At 40.0% G+C, this 19,699-nt stretch overlaps 1 protein-coding gene and 1 long non-coding RNA gene across 33 annotated transcripts in view; one reads left to right on the forward strand and one right to left on the reverse strand.

Annotated features, from left to right (window-relative positions):
- The window catches only part of PDE4D (phosphodiesterase 4D), a 1,385,565-nt gene that overhangs the window by 38,004 nt on the left and 1,327,862 nt on the right, over positions 1 to 19,699 (reverse strand). For 27 of the 32 annotated variants that reach the window (XM_077897892.1, XM_077897888.1, XM_077897887.1 and 24 more), the window contains one exon: positions 13,358 to 13,470. The exons of 1 other annotated variant lie outside the window; for it this stretch is intronic. In XM_077897892.1, coding sequence (XP_077754018.1) covers positions 13,358 to 13,470 — 113 coding nt within the window. Of the gene's footprint in view, positions 1 to 12,699; positions 12,868 to 13,357; positions 13,471 to 13,554; positions 13,691 to 14,970; positions 15,110 to 19,699 lie in introns of those variants that run through there. 4 more of the 32 variants (XM_077897912.1, XM_077897911.1, XM_077897917.1 and 1 more) reach the window with 3 other exon arrangements.
- Positions 13,255 to 18,732, forward strand: LOC144314127 (uncharacterized). The gene is made up of 2 exons (XR_013379816.1): positions 13,255 to 13,459; positions 14,431 to 18,732. It is a non-coding gene; the product is annotated as an uncharacterized LOC144314127 (long non-coding RNA).

Raw genomic sequence — 19,699 nt, forward strand, 5'->3', positions numbered from 1 at the left:
AGACGCCAAGGCAACCTCACAGTAACAGATCATTTAAAAAATCCTGACATCTGCTTATGCCTTCCCGGAGTTTATCCTATACCTTCTGCGGTCACACTCCCCACCATTATTCAAGCTTTATCCCATCCAGTTGTACCCACATCCTCTCCAAATCCTTTGCCAGCCCAGGGTCTCAGATCTCCTTTTGCTAATTGGTCTTCTAATCCCATGGACCCCATTACCCTTCATTTGATATCTGTGCCCTGTTAACTACCTGCCCGCTAGGTTCACTCCCAACCTAAAAAGCTCTCTGTCTCACCAATTCATCCTGCTTCCTAGGAGCAGGAAACTAGGTCCTGTCTACCCAATATGACATGACACAGAGAACAAGGGAAGCAGAATAAGGTGCCCTATAGGATTCTTCTCTAGGAATTAGATTTTGCTGAAATCTTTCTTGCTATTTTGGAATCCAGTACTTAGTAAAAAATTATATTAGGACATATTTTGAAAATTAGCTTCAGAAAAAACACTTGCTTTTCTATTTCCCCAACTTCCCCCTAGATGCTACATTCAGAAAAATAATTATCTTTATATTTTTATACTAAGAAGCTCATGGATCTCATACAAGTCTAACTGAGCCTCAGTTCTGCATCTTTAAAAATGAGACAACCTGTTTTGAAATATAGTGTACCATTTTTGGGACTAAGTTAGAAATTTAAGGTTTGAAGTATGAGAGAACACCAGAAGCATGCCTTATATTAGAAAGTTACATACCAGCGTTTCCTGACCACATGTAGTCAAAGAATTCTCACATAACAAAGGGATATTAAACTGTTACACTGAAAAGAAAGCTAAGGGGCAAAAAGTAATTAATCTTTCCGCAGAGTTTTACTTTTTTTAAAAGATTTTATTTATTTATTTATTCATTCATTCATTCATTCATTCATTCATGAGAGACACACACACACACACACAGAGGCAGAGACACAGGCAGAGGGAGAAGCAGGCTCCATGCAGGGAGCCCAACGCGGGACTCGATCCAGGGACTCCAGGATCACAACCTGGGCTGAAGGTGGCGCTAAACCACTGAGCCACCGGGGCTGCCCAAGTTTTACTTTTGAGAGAACAATTTGCTTTCATCTGTAATGATGCAAGTTTTCTATTTGTCTCTTCTACTATGTACCCTTTCATCATTTTTACTGCTCATTAACACTGTAGAGAAAAATTAAGATTTAGGCCCAAACAATATCTTCCAGGAGAAAAACTAATCTTTTCCTGATGTAGATAGTAAAGAAATTAGGATATTTCTAGTAAAACATTGCTAGGATTTCTTGAAACCTAACTATCACTTATCTTTATGGAGATCTCAAGGACCATGCTGAGAATATATGATTAAGAAAACAAGGAATGAAATCAAAGTTTATGCCTAAAATAATGTTAATTAGTCTCATTCTTATCAGAGCATATTGTTGAGACAGATTTGAAATATTCAAAATAAAAAAAATACAAGAGGATCAGTGCTTATTTTAAAAGGGGTAGGAACAAATCAGCAAATATCTACTGAATACCTAATTTATGAAATCCTTTGAGCAAATCTCTCAAAAAAAAAAAGTTCAAAACTTCATTTCTCCTAAACCTAATTTCTGTATACTCTTTTAACAGAATTATAGTTTTTTCATTCTTTGTAGCCTTTAACCTCTTTTGTGAAACAAAGTTGCCTTACAAATAAGGAAATGACGCCTAACATATATGTAAAGCACCCATGACAGCATTTTATCTCTTTATTGAAAACTAGTAAAGCCCTTCCAAATCTGAAATTTATCTTCCTAAGTTCTTGTGACAGAGCCCATTATTAAGTTGTAGTTCGTTATTTTTCTGAAGCTTGGGAAAAAAAATGAGCAAACATAAAATAGAAACTTTCTTGGTCAAAGAATGTACCCCTTTTCTAAAACCTGAACTTGATGTAAAAGACATAAACAACGGAAAATCAACTTACTAAGAAATGCTCTTTTCTTTGTAATTCTGTATAATCAGAATTATTTACGATTCTTTAAATAGACACATGATCATTTGATTTTTGTAAATATTTTTTAATAATTTCCCACTGCAATGAAATGTCTGTTCTTTCTCCCACATGGATTTGCGCTGGATGTCAGGTGAAATTAAAGGAGAAAAACAAAAGGAAAACACTCTGATATATTCTCTCAAAATATTTTGGAGAGTATTATTTAAGATGTCTTTATTCATATTTAGGTCTAACACAAAAACCAAGCAATAAAAACATGCTATGCCAACAATGGCAAGCAGCCTTAAAATCAGCCGATTCTTTTCTGAAATGAAGAAGATAGGTATCAGCCTGCACTTACGCCATGGTGGCAGCCTTGCTCATCTTTCCCTGGTTGCTATGGACACGTCCCTGTCAGGCCTGTGCCTTCTACTCTCTAGATCTGTTTATGACAGGCTGAGGTGTTTCCTATTATGGTGCCTATGTCTGCACAGCACACTGCTTGCCAGTAATAAAAGCCAGAGGCTGCCACTCTAGGGATTACAGCACAGCAGACCAGAGATGCTGACGGAAACCAAGCACACCCTGGGTAAAACTGCACAGAACACTAAGAGGCAAAGCCAACAAACACATCCTTTCTTCCCAGGCTAGCAGAGAAAGTACTCAGAAACGTCGTTTTTAGTTGGAACAAACTTATATGAGAATGCTGTTGTCAAAGTAGGTATGGAGGAGAGAGAACAGTTTAACAGCCTGTATGGCTTTTGTCTGAGCACTATAAAATTTTAATTTAAATGAGAAGAGACTAATCTGAGCATCAACTATGCTAAAATTTCTGAGACATAAATGTATAAGCAGAACCAAGACTCTTAAGTGGAAATTATCAGGATTCTTTGCAAAGAAAAAACCCACCTTTCTTGCAAAGCATCAACCATAATGTACAGACTCTGATCCTATCAATCCAAGATGAGAAATGGCATTTACATTTACCAACATCATGCATCTGGAACTAATTCTTGTGACCAAATACAAAATGGTATATTGATACACACTAGGTTAGAGATAGAAGCCACAAAGAAGGCCTCATCAATACTCCTAGTGGCTGGGTAGAAAACTCACTGTTTATGTATTAATACAGTTATTAAACCCATACACTTATCAGAAATATGGCTTGTAGTCCATTAACACAGTCAAATAAAAAGACGTATAATCTTCCTCCCTCAAGTATGAATATGATTTAAAGTAAAGGCTCCATACATCTCCCCAAACGATGCTGAGGCCTTCCAGAAAATGAACTACATAGGAAGTCAGGAGATTTCTAGTTGTTTAGGTGGACTTGGACAAGTTTGGGCTTCATTTTTAACTTTATTAGTTTTAAAACATAAAGCTTCAGTCTGAGATGGATAATAGGTAACAATAATAATAATGATTTCAAATACTGATCATGTTAAATTCTACCAAAACTACCAAAAATTGTGGGGTAGGCAGGAACAGATTATATTTTCATTGTATTTAAGTTTGGACTCAAACAGCTTTAGACAGGAAAATTTCTTCAGTTCTTTGACCAAATGTTCAGTAACGTCCTTGCAAAGGGTGTGACAAATGGTAAAACTGAAGCTATTACACATAAAGGAACTCTGAGGGCTTTTAGGACTTAAAAGAGTAAAATTACTTAGTCCCTGAGATTGATCAGTAATTACCCTATGAGGACAAAAACCATGATAGCTGCATTGCAAGGACCATAATACCATTCATACAATTCATCCAATATTTACTGAGCACCTACATTTATAGGGCTTGTGTCCAATGCTATGGGTGTTAGAAAAATGAGTAAGACTAACAAACAAGTGTACAACAAAATACCAGTAAAATAAAGAAAAAAATACAATAGAGTCCAGAGCACTACAAATAAAGTCCTGTGGAAGGTCAAAGGAGAAAGACATGACACCCAATCAGGGGAGGCTACACTGGGAGATATGGGAGGAGAGGACAGAAGAAACTTTGCAGAGGAGAGAGCATTCCAAATAGGCCTTAAAGGATGGTTAATATTCGTTTAATAATTTTTTTTTTTTTAGTTTAGAAAAGTTTTAGCTTTCCACAAAAAAAAAAATTTGTGAAGACAAGTACAGAGAGTTTTTGTGTGCTCCATACCCAGTTTCCCCTTATTAACACTACATTTGTAGGTTATTATACAAATGATACATTTGTCACAATTGTGTAATTAACACTGATGCATTATTATTAACTGCAGTCCATACCTTTATTCAGATTTTCTTAGTTTTCACCTAATGCTGGTCCAGGATCCTATCCAAGATCTTGTGTCACATTTAGCTTGTGACAGTTTCTCTGATATTCCTTATATATTTTTTTTTTTTTGTTAACCTTGACGGTTCTGAGGAGAACTAGTCAGATATTTTGTAGAATGTTCTTTAGCTAGAAATTATGTTTTTTTTCTCATGATTAGAGTGGGGTTATATGTTTTTGGTAGGAAGATCACAGATGTAAAGAACCATTTTCATCAGAGTATATCAAGGGTATATACTACAACCTGGCATATCACTGTTGATGTTGACTTTGACAATCTAGCTAGTCAGATCGAGGTAGTGTGTTTATGTCCAGTTTCTCTACCATAGAGTCATTTTTTTTCCTCTTTCCATATTGGTTTTTTGGCAAGAAGTCCAACACTTCAGGATGGGACTGTTTTGCTCTCCTTCCTTGAGAGCAGACTACATAAGTGATGTAAAATTCTGTGCATAGGAGATTTGTCTATTTTCTATTTATTTAGTTATTCAATAAATTCTATCAATTTTAACACAAGGATATTTTTTATTTTGGGTTTTAATCCAATATTAGTTTATTTTCTTGATCAAACAGTTCTAGCTTCGGTAACTGGAAGCGCTTTTAGTTTGCTCTTGTGTTCCTCTCATATGTTCCCATCAAAGTGGGGTTCTGCTGGAGTGCTCCCTTACTTTCTGGCACTACAATATGCTCCTGCCTCATTTCCTGCCCCATTTCTAGAATCAGGGATTTTTTCCAGGGAGTCCTGGTTCCTTTGGAGAATGGCATTAGAAACCAAGATGAGGGTGTTGGGTGTGTTCATTTCTACCGCGGTGTTGTTTCTTTAGGCCTTCTCAGTTGACAGAGTAAGGTTATATTTATGCACGTACTAGAGGGTTAAGATGTTGAGAAGTGCAATGGGAGGTTAGGTCCTTAATAGGATTTTCTTAACATTAAATATTAATAAGAGATTCTGTGCCTGGGTTACTTGCAGTCTCATTCACAGGAACAATAGGGATGCATTCATTTCTGATAAAAACTGGGTGGACTATTCTCTACTGTTTTATGTTTTTCCCAGAAACATCTCAAGAAGTTTTAGATATTCTGATAAAACTTTAGGTCAGTTTGATGAACTCGTGTAAAATTACACAAAGAAAATGGAGTTAAACTCCTTGAAAAGTCAGTGAGTGGGAGAAGAGCCAGTGAAACATTCCAACAGTATTCTTCGGTTTACCTCAATATCGCTAGGCCACTATTGCCTCTTAAAAGCTCATTAGAAGTACAGATTATCAGGACGGCAAACAAACACCTTCTCTAGCCCTCACTTCACCAAGTAAGAAAAGAAAGACAGTATCCCGTCTTTCTTATGGATGGAAATAAAGGACGTAACATTACAGAACTTTTATGTTCTTAACTCTGTCCAGACAATTACTGTCTTTTAATTTATGAAATCGTCATAGCAACTATTTAACAGATGAGAAAACTGAGGCACAGAAGGTAAGCTGTCCAATCTACATCTAGCAAAGGGCAGAGAGAGAATCCAACTCAGACAGTCCAGCTACAGAAAAGTACTGCAAATCCAGACCATACTGCCTGAGGGATGAATGTCTACTGAATGGGAGATTTCTGCTGGCAAAATCTGACATTTTCTCCTCCAGTGGAGAGGTTTCATTAATGGCAGAGAAAGAAAACCATACGTTGTTTAAAATAAACATATTTTTCTAAATAAAAATGACTCCTAAAATTGATCTTGCTACTGGTTTAATATATCCAAAAGTATATTCGGTATCTGTGACTGGTAAGCAAAAGGCTTCATGGTGTAGGACGCCTGGGTGGCTCAGAGGTTGAGCAACTGCCTTTGGCTCAGGGTGTGATCCTGGGGTTCTGGACTTGAGTCCTGCATCAGGCTCCTTGCATGGAGCCTGCTTCTCCCTCTGTCTATGTCTCTACCTCTCTCTGTGTCTCTCATGAATAAATAAATAATTTTTTTTAAAAAAAAGGCTTCAAGGTGGTATATGGATGAACATATTCTCACTTTGTTACATATTAATTTTAAAGTATATTTTTAAAATGTATATTAGAAAAAAATATAAGTAAGACACTAAATCCATGATTTCAAATATCCTTACTTAAGATGAAGCCATCTGATAGGTATACATTTAAAAAAATACTTTAAATAAAAACTCTCAACATATAGCATATAGGATACAGACAGAAACTACAAAGTTTGAGCCATACTAATCTAACTTATTTGCTGCAGAATACAAAGGTTATGCTTATCTTTTAAGAAATATTACGTTCTTATATTGCAAGGAGTATATCCAAGGGTTTTTCTTGATCTCTGTCAGTATATCCTATGCATAGAATAAATTACATGTCATTTACTGAGCACTGAGTATGCACTATGTGCCAAATGAACTTTGCATACATTATAGCTAATGAACGCAACAATCTTTCAATTTTTTTTCATTTTTTTTTTTTTAATCTACAATAGTCACACAGAGAGAGAGAGAGAGAGAGAGAGAGAGGCAGAGACATAGGCAGAGGGAGAAGCGCGCTCCATGCACCGGGAGCCCGACGTGTGATTCGATCCCGGGTCTCCAGGATCCCGCCCTGAGCCAAAGGCAGGCGCTAAACCGCTGCGCCACCCAGGGATCCCCAATCTTTCAATTTTATCTCCTCTTTTTACTATCTCCCTTTATAATGAGGAAATTGAGAATTAGAGAGGTAACCCCTGTTGTCTCAAATATTAGGTCAGAAGCAACAGAGCTGATCTGATTTGAAACCAAGTCGGCCTGACCAAACAAACAAAAAACAGACCAAACAACTATACTCTTTGCACTCTACAAAGCTGCCATAAGCATTGCTGGTGTATATTGTCAAGCCAAGGAGTAAATTTCACTTATCCTCATCATATACAAAGTGTGGCCAAACCAACAACCAAAAGTTCAGAATACTAAACAATAATAATAATGAAAAGCACTTTATTAAAGATAAAGTATTCTTTTAAAGAGTCATATACCCATTACTACTACTACACTTGGGAATCCAATGTAACTAATTTCCTAACGAACACAGAATTGTTTGATGCTTAAGCAAATATCCCCTCACCATTCCCAGTTAGAGTGAATAAAGAAAATACATTCCTAAGATGTCTTTTAAGACGAATGTGAATATCAAAATAAAAGGCTACTCATCTATTTCCTAGAAAGATCTCAGACTGATAGGGCCAATTAAGCTAACACAAGTATCATGTACAGTTCTACTGCCCTAGCAGAGCTAGATCATCACAAAATAAACCCTAGCTATTTGCAGTTGTAAAGGGTTGGTCTCTTTCTAATAAAGATAAAATCAGCTTCTACATACTTTAGGGATAATCTGAAAATCATGACATTATCAACACTTTACATCTGCCATATATACATATCTTAAGTAATAGCTACAATGTATGTGACTATCACGGAAATCTTAAATTGAACAACAGCATTATCTATTATCCTTGTTATCTGGGGGAAAAAGTTTGTTTAATTTGTTCACAGCATTTGGAAAAGTACTATTTTATCCTGTCAAGCTTCTTATAAAAAAAACAAAAAGGACATAGTTCATTATGCTTTCAGGCCAAAGTCACCACTATTCTATAATGAAATAAAAATGTAATAAATGAAAGTGATTTCTCTATTAATGACTAATTTATTGAATCCCCAAAATTAGAGGTTTTGGATAATTAAATGTTAGGCATATTGAAGCTTCCTGCCACTAAATACTGACATGAGAACTGAGTCAATGACAGTAGAGACAAATTAAGATGTGTTTAAATTAAAGTCAAGGTTTTACTAGTCAATAAAAAAATGAAAATTTTCATTAAAAGTATTTCCTGCTTTCTATTATTAGTTAAAATAAAAGCAGAAAAGGTAAAAGTACTTTTTTCCCTAATGGTGATCATAAAATCAAGCATTCCCAACTCTCCATATTAACTTTAAGGCACTTAAATCTTTGCCAAATCTATTTCACTAAGTGGAGGAAAAAGCAGGCAGCAAGCTCAAAACATCAGTAAGTCGAATTTCTACAGTTATAGAAGACATTTTCTTTGAAAACTTAAGGTTTTCCCTTTAGTCATGTTAACTCTTAACAATTCTCTTATGACTTATCAATAAATTTTAATATCTTAATGTAGAAAATGTGTTATTTGTGATTTGTTCTTCATAAAATTAAAACACTTTTCCAACTACAGATTCCTTCTTGGCAAAAGTCAAGCATTTATTTTTGTTCTGAGAATTATATCCGTGTAATGCTGAAATAGTTTAGGATTTAACCACTCCTATGAACATTCTATATTCAGCACCCGTTTTGTCCAGAAGAGACAATACCAGCAGTCACAGAAAGCTCTAGTATTACTGTATGTATGCACTGACTATTAAAAAGCACCAGGGGGAGCAGACAGGGGAAGAAGTAAGGACAAGCACCTCAGAAAAGCAATTATTTTATAGGCAACAGAAACATGTTAGGAGTGATTGTTAATAAGTAAACAGACAAAATAAATTCCATAAAAAAGTCATGACCACATTTGCAAAGCTGGCTTATGTTTATCTAGAATGAACTAAAGAAAAACCTGAAGTCTCTTGGAAGGATGCTTGAATCCTAACTTCAAGAGACTTGCAGCTTGAAGCACGGCAGTTTCCAGCAGTGCCAAGCCTTGAAACTGCCCCAGAATTAGAGAGGCGAAACAAAATATACTTTTATAATGGCGTATTTTAGGAGGAAATCAAAATGTTTTTGTTCTCTCCTTTAAACATCTCTGCACTCACACTGAAGGCCTGCTGGAATATGTATTAGTAGGTCACAAGAGGATAAAGTGACAGGGTTCCGTAGCAGAATCGTTTTGTTTTGTTTTGTTTTTTTAGGATTTATTTATTTATTTTAGAGATGGAGAGGGGCAGAGGGAGATAGAGAATCTGAAGCAGACTCTCTGTTGAGAGTGGTGCCTGAAGAGAGGCTTGATTTCACAATTGTGGGATCATGACCTGAGCCAAAATCAAGGGTCAGATGCTCAACAGCCCAGGTGCCCCTCTAACGCATAATTTTTAACCCAGGTGCCCCTCTAACGCATAATTTTTAAAAGCCCTGAAGCTTAGACTCCTGTCCTGCCCTCCTCACATTCTCAATTTACTTTCCTTGAGAGAAAGGTAACCAAAAACACTGTGAAACTATTCTGCATTAAAAACAGTCTAAAAAGGTATTTTAGCTTTGCAAATTCTGTACAAAAGAGTGGAAATGTCCTCACCAATCCCACACTGTTTCGCATGTTCCAAGAACTAATAAGTGCTGTGTTTTCAGTTTTAGAGTAAAACAGTAAAAGTATTTAGCACTTCTGTCTAGAATTCTGTAACCAGAATTTAAGAAAAGACGAAACTTCTAATTTGATGTTCAAATGTTTCTATCTATATAATACAAAAAAACTGTGTAAATTAACTTAAGGACTTTTTTCCATAATATAGAGATGTACACCAAAGACAGTTATCTAAGGACTGCACTGTGACAATCCATGAAACCTAAAATGTCAAGCGAAAATTACAACTGAATGGTAAAAAACAAACAAACAAATATATTTTAGCCAAGAAGACATTCAAGGAAGTCTACTTTTTTTTTAAGTAAGTTTGACCTAAATCTCACATAATAATACCAATAACAACAGGTACAGTGCCTACTATCACAAACTTTTTATTATGTAGCTGTTTATATATATATTCTTTCAGACTCTTATATTGATCTTTCAAAACAGATAATTGTGCTTATCTTACACTTAAGGAAAGTGAATCTAAAAAAGCTGAATTTTTTTTTTTTTTAATATAACTCAGCTAGCAAGGAACAAAACCAAGACTTAACTTCTAGGTCTGCCTACTTGCTTTGAGAACTTACCAAAACCTCCCTCAACTGTAGCAACAGGTTCCAAAGGAAAGCTGTACAAATTTCAGGGAGATTAATGTGCTTATGAGGGTAAATGCTATAGATTTAATCACTCTAAGTAAAGGCCATCTGGAGTTTCTCATCCTACTTGGTACACGCATCCTACATGTACTATAGTCCATGTTGGCCTTGGCCAAGAACTCAATACTCTTCCTGCCTTTGTAGCATCAATAAGCATTATGCACATTATAATACCAACCAGGAAATATAGGTAGTTCCTTCTAAAGCATCACTTTAAAACTGCTAATAATTTGGATTCCTTTAAGATTTTCAAAACACAGAAATAATGTTAACACAATTGGTTAAATGGGCTGGAGGAATCCTTCTTCCTAATACCCAAATCTATATCTGTAGTATTTTTTTTCTCTATAATCACTTAAAAATCATGACCTTAGTAGTATTTTTATTATGTTTCATTATATTATTAAATTAAAAGAAAACTCAAGTGAGAAGAAAAGTAAAAATGTCATGATTTTTCAAAGGCAGAAAGCGAATAACCTGAAATACCTGGTTCAAACAAGTACATGTAAAAATAATAGCAATAAAACATAACGAGAAAGCAATGTTTCAGACATATTCATTCATCTCAAAGAGATGTGTGCTGCTCGCTGTCAAATTTCCAGTTGAGACTTGGGTTGGGCATCATTCACAGGGACCTTCAGATCAGCTGCTCCCACTCAGTTTACAGCTTATGTGGATGTGACTTTTTCCTGCCCTTGGTATGAAGCAGGAGGGTAACTTTACAACATTTACCAAGAGCTTTTTTACCCCTTCTATGTTAATCCCTTTTCACCAATAAAAAGTTACACGAGTTTAGCATTCTTGTAAAAATGAATGGGTTACAAAAAGGAAGTGGACAGCATAGAAATTAAAAGTTTAATCAACAGCTTCAGTCAGGGTGATTTTTTTTTAATGTTAAAAATAAGTGTCCTGTCAATAATATTTCAACCACAAGACACAAACAGCTAGAGAATTCACTACCTTTTTAATTTTTTTAAAAAATTTTATTTATTTATGATAGTCACATAGAGAGAGAGAGAGAGAGAGAGGCAGAGACACAGGCAGAGGGAGAAGCAGGCTCCATGCACCTGGAGCCCGACGTGGGATTCGATCCCGGGTCTCCAGGATCGCGCCCTGGGCCAAAGGCAGGCGCCAAACCGCTGCGCCACCCAGGGATCCCAGAATTCCCTTTTTAAAAAGTCTCTTTCTCAACCTACATTTCCCTTCAACCAAATAAATCCACCTTCTATACCAAATCTGTAAATTAACTCAAAGTTTAATTGAGTGCCTTCACAATGGAGATTTCTAAAAAATCCTGTCTTATTTGGTGCCACTACAGAAAGAAATCATTTTGATCAATTACTGTGACCTAAAATCTTAAAGTATGGATAAACTAATTACTTGACAGTTGCCATCATTTATATTATTAGATTTCATGTTAATTTTTAAATTCAAACACAGGTCTTATCTTTAAGGGGATGAATTTCTGGGGAAAAGTAATGATAGCTGCTCATCTTGAAAACATAAGCAAATGTCTGCATATCCCCTTAGGTGCCTTCTGATTCTGCTCTCCTTTTTTACATAGAATTAACCAGGCAAGACAATTAAGAACTCAATCCCACTGCAGAATGGTCCCATTCAGCATGTAGGACACATTGAAGATACTCAGCACAGTCTACTATTATGAATCAAGTTACTTTTTTAAAATTTGTATTTTATAAAATTAATCAATGAACTAAGAATTTCTTGGCCAATGAGAACAATGGCACCTGATCACAGCAGTGAGTAACAGCACAGTGATGGGTTAATTTGATGAGGAGCCACACCAAATTTCAAAATGAGGCCCAAATAACAAAACCCCCCAAAAAACTCCAAAGCAAACAAAAATCCCAGATTTGATTACCAGCGTGCATTTGGGTTAGGTCAGTGTGCTTAGGGGTAAATTAGTGCCTGGAGACAGCTCCTAAAGAGTCCCTTTTATTTGATCTGAAGCTATCCTCTCACTTTAAAAACAATGCAATCTCTGTAAGTGCTGTCAACAGATAAGACAATCAAGTGGCTGATATCCTAAATGGTATTTTAAAAACTCTTGATTGGGGGGAAAAACTCAGGTGAGATAAAAACAACAACAACAACAACAACAACAAGCTAAGAAAAAGCATCACCCTTCCAAAGATCTGTGCACAAAGATAAACCTTCAGATGGTATAACCTTCCTGACCTTGTAAATAGGTGGCCAAAATATTTAACTATCTTTTAAGAAGCAACTGTTAGTAACTGCCACACAAAGTTACCAGTTTTTACCACTTGAATCCCTCAGTCCTGTGCATCCAACATGAACTTGCCTCCTTTCCTATCCCCTCGGCCAAGTATTCATTAAAAACATACATAATCCTGATTACTTCCTTACATAACTAAAGACCAAAAAAAAAAAGAACAGAAATCCCAAAAAGTACAGTTATAGTGACAACACTGTACCTTGCTTTAAGGCTGTCTCAGGCTGAAGGTTACTTTCCAGTTCCCCAATACTCCACCGACCACCAAGGCCAGCACTTCGCCACATATGGCACAGACGGCCCATTAAAACATACTTAAGCGACCTCGGGGAAACTGGATTTCTCTCCAAGGTTCATGAACACAGAGGCAACGAGCCTAACGAAGTCTCTAACTCTGTGGGTGTCTCCTGCGGACGCGTTAAGGCTAAGCGCACGTGTAGAGGCTCGGTTCTTACACGGTGCCCTGACATCTACAGCCAGGCGAGGGAAGGCTCCAAGTTCGGGGAACTCTCCCGAGCGCGAGCGGTCGCCGGGGACACCCGGGAGGCTGCGCCGACCTCCAGCAACTCCTCCTGCCCCCTGGGGATGCCGAGCGCACCCCGGAGCCTGCAACCCCGCCAAGGCCCCGCCGGGGTCTCCGGCGCAGGGGCCGAGCGCCGCCGACCAGCCCCCTCCCCACCCCCCACGCCCCCGTGGCCTGCGCGGGGTGGGGGTGGGGGTGGGGTGGGGTGGGGTGGGGTGGGGTGGGGTCTGTAACCAAAGTACGTCGGAGCTGCTCCGGCAAGGTGTTCTGATTTGTCCGGGGCCGGCGCGGGGTCCGGGAGCCCCCTCCCGGGGAGGCGGGGGCGAGCAGCGCCTACCTTGTTGGAGGCCATCTCACTGACGGAGTGCCTGGTCTGCAGGGTCTCCAGCTGGTCCAGACACCAGTCCAGCTCCTCCAGGGTCTCGCTGGCCAGTTTCTGGTAGGCCTCCTCTGCGGAGAGATAGGGACAGGGGCACTGAGTCCTGAGGCGCTTGGCGCGGCCGCGCCCGAGCTCCAGGGGGCCCCGTGCCGTACCCCGCCATGCTCATGCTCGCACGCCCGCTGCCCGCGCGGGACGGCCGCTCCTCCATGGTGCCGAGCCCCGGGGGGCGGGGGCGGGGGCGGGGGCCGGCCTCGGGGACGCGCGGCGGCTCAGCTCGGCGTCTCGGCTCCCGGGCGGCGGGGGGCGACTCCGCGGCGGCGCGGCGGGTCCGAGCGCCCGCGGGAGGCGTCCCGGCCCCCGCCCCCCGCTCCCCGCGCCCGCTGCGCCGGCCGAGCCTTCTCTCCACGCGAATGAATCAGCCGCGGCCGGGTGCGCGGCCGCCACGCTTCCTGTTTTCGTTCTCGGGTCCGCGGGCGCCCGGCTCAGCGCCGCTCCATCGCCGCGGCTTTCCGGGAGCTCCCCCCGCGCCCCGCGCGGCCCCCGCCGCCGCCCGGCCCCTCCTCGGCCGCCTTACGGGGCGCCCGCCGACCCCCGGCCGCCGCCTCGCCCGCGCATCCCCCCGCGCGGCCCGCGCCGCTCGCTCTGGAGCGGGGCCCAGCGGGAGGCCGGGGAGGGGCGGGCGGGGCGGCGGCGGGAGGCGGGGGGGGGTCGCGGGGGGTGGGAGGCGGGAGGCGGGGTGGTCGCGGGGGGCGGGAGGCGGAGGGGTCGCGCCCGCCGCGGGGCTCCGGCGGGACCTGGCGCGCACGCGCACACGGCCGCGCACCTGCCCCGCGGGGACCCGCGCATCCGAGGCTCGGCCGGCGCGCCGGGCGGGCGGCCCCAACCAGGTGCCTTGGGACCCGAGCGACCGTCGCTGGGGGTTTGGGTTGTAGGGGCTTTGAGGCTTCGGTTCTGAGGGCTTAGGATTTACCTACTTCCAGGGTGGTTGTGGGACGCAAATTATTTCCATTAAAACCAGACTCTTGCAGTCCCCAGCCCGGGCCCCCGCTAAGTACCAGACTTGGGAGTGTTGGGGCGGACATGGACGGGCAGACAAGAACAAGGGCTCCAGAAGGCACGGAGTTGACAACGCGCCGCATCTTCACCTTGAGAATGGTCTAAGAGCCCTCTTAAAGGAGCCGCAGGGTGAATGTGCCACACACTATGGGCACTGGACACACGTCCTGCATACGTGCTCCCCCAGTCCGCAGACCTGCGAATCAGAGACCGGGATGCTCTTGTGATGCCAAAGGAGAAGGTCTGCAAGGGTGTTTCTGCCCACCATGTGCAGAATAAACTACAAACGTGAGAAAAAGGAAGAGACCACGTCCACAGACACCGTGTGGAAGCTGGTTCCGTTTTCGGAAGCTGACCCTGGGGACCTTGGGCACTCAACATTAAAAGGATCGATTGCAGAGAACCTCACACTAAACAAAACTTTGAGAGAGGAAAATAATCCAAACTCCGAAGAGTCACATCTTACAAAACTCGGTTATCCTCAATTACAAAGAATACGCTGAAAAGCTTACGTGATGTTGGTGAGATCCCCTTTCCTTGGTCTTCAAATCTACAGGTGGTCAAGGAGAAGAAACTCTGCCCTTGAAATTCAGACTCCATAAATGATCAGTGGCACAACAGAGAGTTTTCACTGACTGAATCTTCTGGCTTCTGGAATTTACCAGATAGGTTTTTGCAGCAAATTTGTAAAAGTTAGAATAACTTTCAAAGTATTTGTTACATGGGCCACTGGCTCATTGTTATCAAGGATTCTTGGACTGTTTGGTATTCACTTTGAGGACTCTGTGTTAAAATTTGCCTCTTTTATTCCTTTTCCTTTTCTGCATCAATCTAGGTAAATACATACTCTAGGTGGACAAACAGCTGCCTAAACCTTGACAGGTAAATTAAAAAGTGAGATTAGACCTTTTTCCCCTACCAAAAATAACAACCTTAAAGATAATTTAAAATAGTAAGTATGAAGTGTTTTATCTGAATAGCCTTTCCCTGATTACGGGAATATAAAAATACAACTGATTCTTATAAAAATGGAAACGTTACATAACGATGTAATGTAGAAAGTCCCTTGTAACCCCATACCCTAAGGATCACAAATAATAAGTAAGCCTATGATCATAACACATTTTCATTTTACTTAATACCTTCCATATGCAAGTATAGAGCAATCTAATTGAAATGGTAGTACATCTACTATGTGGTTTGGTTTTATTTTTGCTTTTTTCCTCCCTCTCTACTATATAAAATAAGGATGTAGGACATTTTAAGAGGAAATTAACTTATTTTAGGTTATTTCAGTTGTCTATAGTGAGCATGTCCAGTGGGGTATAGATGCAAACCATTGTGCCTAGGATGTGTTCACTGCCATTTTTCCGGCCACTGGTTATACATGGAAGCCAGGAATCCCTTCTCCATACCTCTAAGGCTTGTGCTCCAAGCCTTTCAAAGTCTGAGCCCCAAAGGAACCTCCCCAGTATAAGTAATCTCCCCATTTTCACTAACTTCTCAAACCTGGAAATACAGGCCTTGGACTTAGCTGGGGGTGGCACTACATTATTATTATTATATTTCAGCATTTACTTTTCAATTGTAAAAGGGGACAGTAATTCAGGAAAGTTTCAATGCTTTAAACTTTTTTTTCTTAATTTTTAAAATTCTTAAGATTTATATATTCATGAGAGACACAGAGAGAGAGAGAAAGAGAGGCAGAGACACAGGCAGAGGGAGAAGCAGGCTCCATGCAGGGAGCCTGACGTGGGATTCGATCCCAGGTCTCCAGGATCACACCCTGGGCTGAAGGTGGCGCTAACCTGCTGAGCCACCCGGGCTGCCCAGTTTCAGTGCTTTATACTTAAATACAGGACTTGCCTTTAAAAAGGCAGTATAGCAACAAGAGGGACAACCTAATTCAGAAGATCTACTATTTGTCCAAATCATAGATGACCCACTTTGACAATCAGCATTCGGGTACAGCCCTAATGTGGTACGTATAGGTATTTTAAGTTCTAACTACTTCTGCATGCATTGTATGAATCTGGAGAAGGGAAAAACAATGACTGGAACACATCTACATGTCAATAAGTACAAAAACAAGTTCTGGCAGAGTAAAGAAATTTGTTCTATAAAACTGTTGCTCAAATAATTATTGCCGATATTAGTACAGAGATGAGAATACTACTTTTTCCAAATCCCTTAGTTTATAGGCAATATGGCTAGCCACAGTTTTTTGGGATCATTATTAAAGTTTAACTTTTAGGAATTTTTACCCCAAATGTTCTAAGACATCGAGTAACTGACCTTTTCATCCCCAGTAAAAAAAAAAAAAAAAAAAAAAAAAAAAAAAAAAAAACCTCGATGCAGAGTTGCCAGCTATCCTACAGGAAATTGAGTCACCACACCAAACAACACACCTAAATGTCATTGACAGCTAACAGGACAAAAACAGTGACCCAGTTTAATTTTGGATTTTACCAAGAACACATACTGCATTCATTAATAAAATGCTTTCTCTCTAGAGAGTATTCACTGTGGTACTACTTGAAAATAGTATATGAAATCTCTTTTTTTTTTTCCAACTGTCCAAAATCTTGCTAAGTCAAGGAGCTACAAGGGAGAAAAATGCCCAAGCCCAATTATTAGCTCTATCCCGTAAAAGCTAGGAGAGGGCTCTGGGACAGCAAGTGCAAAATAACTTGAGCTCTTGGAAGTCCCCTCCTACAGCATTGTCGGGTTTTTTTCAAGGCACCCTTGAACTATGTAACACCCCTGTTTCTGCTCAGGATTTTCTGTGAACAAACAGTCCTCAATTCTTGCAGGCCAGCACTTGGCTTCCGTCATTGTGATGTGATCAAGGATTCCCCTGACACATGGCCTGAACTGGTGCCAGGGGCTCCCAGAGAAGATGCTGAAGCAGCAGCTTCCCTTTGCAAAGGAAAAAAAGTAATCGCCTCAGAGCCACAGCAGTTAGTTAGAGGTTGAGGTCGTTTTCTTGGGAAATGTTCAGCCAATTACTCTTATCTACAATCTACAGCAACACTGACCATTGAGATAAAAGGATCCATTCTACAAGATGTGTAATAGTGTGGATGTTGGTCTTTCTTTTTTCTTTTCTTTTGCTTCTTCTCTTCTCTTTTCCTTTCTTTTCTTTCCTTTCTCCGTTCCCTCCCTTCCTTCCTTCACCAGTATTTGAGTGATTAAAGATCTATGTAACTTAGTCATAATTCCTAGATAGGCCAACTGGAGTAAATGAAGAGAACAGGTACAAAATCACTTATCATGGGTACCATTTGCTTACATTTAGTTAAAAAACAAATATAAATTAAAAAGTTGATTCAGTTTTTCTTAAAATTAAAAAAAAACTTCACTAAATATCTTCAAAGAGCAAATACTTAAATATGTATCTTTCTAACCGATTCCAGCTTCTCCTGTCCTAATTCCTACCAAAATTGCCTCTTTGTTCCTAAGGATGGAGTTGATAGTGTCTAAAGTAGGGAGAACTGGAGAAAAATGATTCCTATTTCACCACGTATTGCTTCGAGCTAGTTCCCCCTTGCATTTGCTACAGTAAAAGATTTGTCCAGGTTGGTTCTAACTTTTGCTGACTGATTTTTTTCCCCCTCTATTCATTTTATCTGATGGGAAATACATAAAGGAGTTGGATTTACTTTCAGTGTGTACATGTAACAGGTTTAAGCAGAGCTTGCCAGTGGCAAGCTGCTCTCATTTCCAAGTGTATTACTGGCACCAAGTTCTTGTTTTGAAGTATTTTAAAATCTTATGAAATATATAAAATTTCACTTAATACTTCCAAAAACCTCCAAAGGGAAGATGTACATAATTTTGTGAGGTTTCTTTTTTATTTTTATCTTCCTACAATCTACAATTATTTCTAGTGCCGCCTAAGGCTCTAGTAGAATTTTTTAAATGAAATAAACACAAGATTAGGTTTCACTGACTTCTAGGACTCTCAGTAATTCAACAAATATTTGTTTAGCACCAACTCTGTGTCATGCATTTTATTAGAGTCTGCAAAAACAAAGTGTCTAAAAGACTGTGTCCCTTATCCAACGAAAACCTAGACTTTGTGGAGAGGATTTCAGCATCCTCTATTGTAGAAAGCATTCTGAAAGAAGATAACATGGAAGCGGCTATTAGAAAGTAAAAAAGGCTTATTTAAATCAGATTGGTATAGAGTCCGAGTGGGAGGCCAAATCCCAAAGAATGAAATAGGAGGTAAGTGAAGAGTGGTGGAAGAGAGTTTAAGAGAGAACATGTGAGCAAGGACATGGGCATATGTTCAATGAGATGTGTGTGTATGAGTGTAGAGAAAGGAACTACCATGAGTAGGGCCTTGCTCAGGGGGGAAGAGGCTGGAGAAATATGTAGGCACTGGCTATGAAAATATTGTTAGGTATCTGCGGTAGTGACTGTGGACTGAATCTTCAAGAGGACAGCCACTGAGTGATTCAGAATGCTTTGTGTTATGGGATTGAATTTTCTTTAGATGGAAAATTCTAGGGCTCTGAATAAATGGGGCTAAAGAAGGCAAAGCTGACGTCAGTGAGACCATTATATTTGACCGTATTATTCGTAGAATAAAATTAATAATTAATAGAACATTTGCTTTCTGATGATTATTCTTATTCAAGACAATCTTAGTATTAAAGTTCTAATTAGGCATATATCAGGCACGAAAGACTGTCCAGTGGGATAGGCGTCTTGCTCTGAAAACTACAATCTTCTAGTCACTGGAATTTTAATCATACTGTATTTACCCGAATTTTTTAAAGGGAGAAACTGCTTGCAAAAAAGCACTTGATGAGGTTACTTATTACAGAAGGTAAGATTTTAAGAATCCCTGGTTTGGGTGGAACTCATCTGTGATCTTTATGACATAGGAAAGGGGAAGAATATACTGATTGCTCCACAGAGTGTATATGTGTGTAACACAAAAGAGTCACCTTGGCCTATAGGATAATTCAAAACTATAAATCTCCCACTCCCCCAATCTTTAATAAAGTTGCTGAAGGTACAAGATGAGGTAAGTGTTTTGTTTTGTTTTAACCCAGTGAAGGGACTGGGCTTGCAGGACAGATTTGCACAAACAGAAATGTCAGCCTGAGCTGACTCTGGAAAGTACAGGCAGAGGAAGAGAAGCAAGCTTTCAGAATTCATTGTAAGATTTGGGAGGCTTTTGTCCAAGAAACTGGGAGTTTGAGTTAAGTTTAATCAGACAGGTGGGTT

The sequence above is a fragment of the Canis aureus genome, chromosome 5 (assembly GCF_053574225.1).
Source record: "Canis aureus isolate CA01 chromosome 5, VMU_Caureus_v.1.0, whole genome shotgun sequence".
In the NCBI taxonomy this organism is placed as follows: Eukaryota; Metazoa; Chordata; class Mammalia; order Carnivora; family Canidae; genus Canis; species Canis aureus.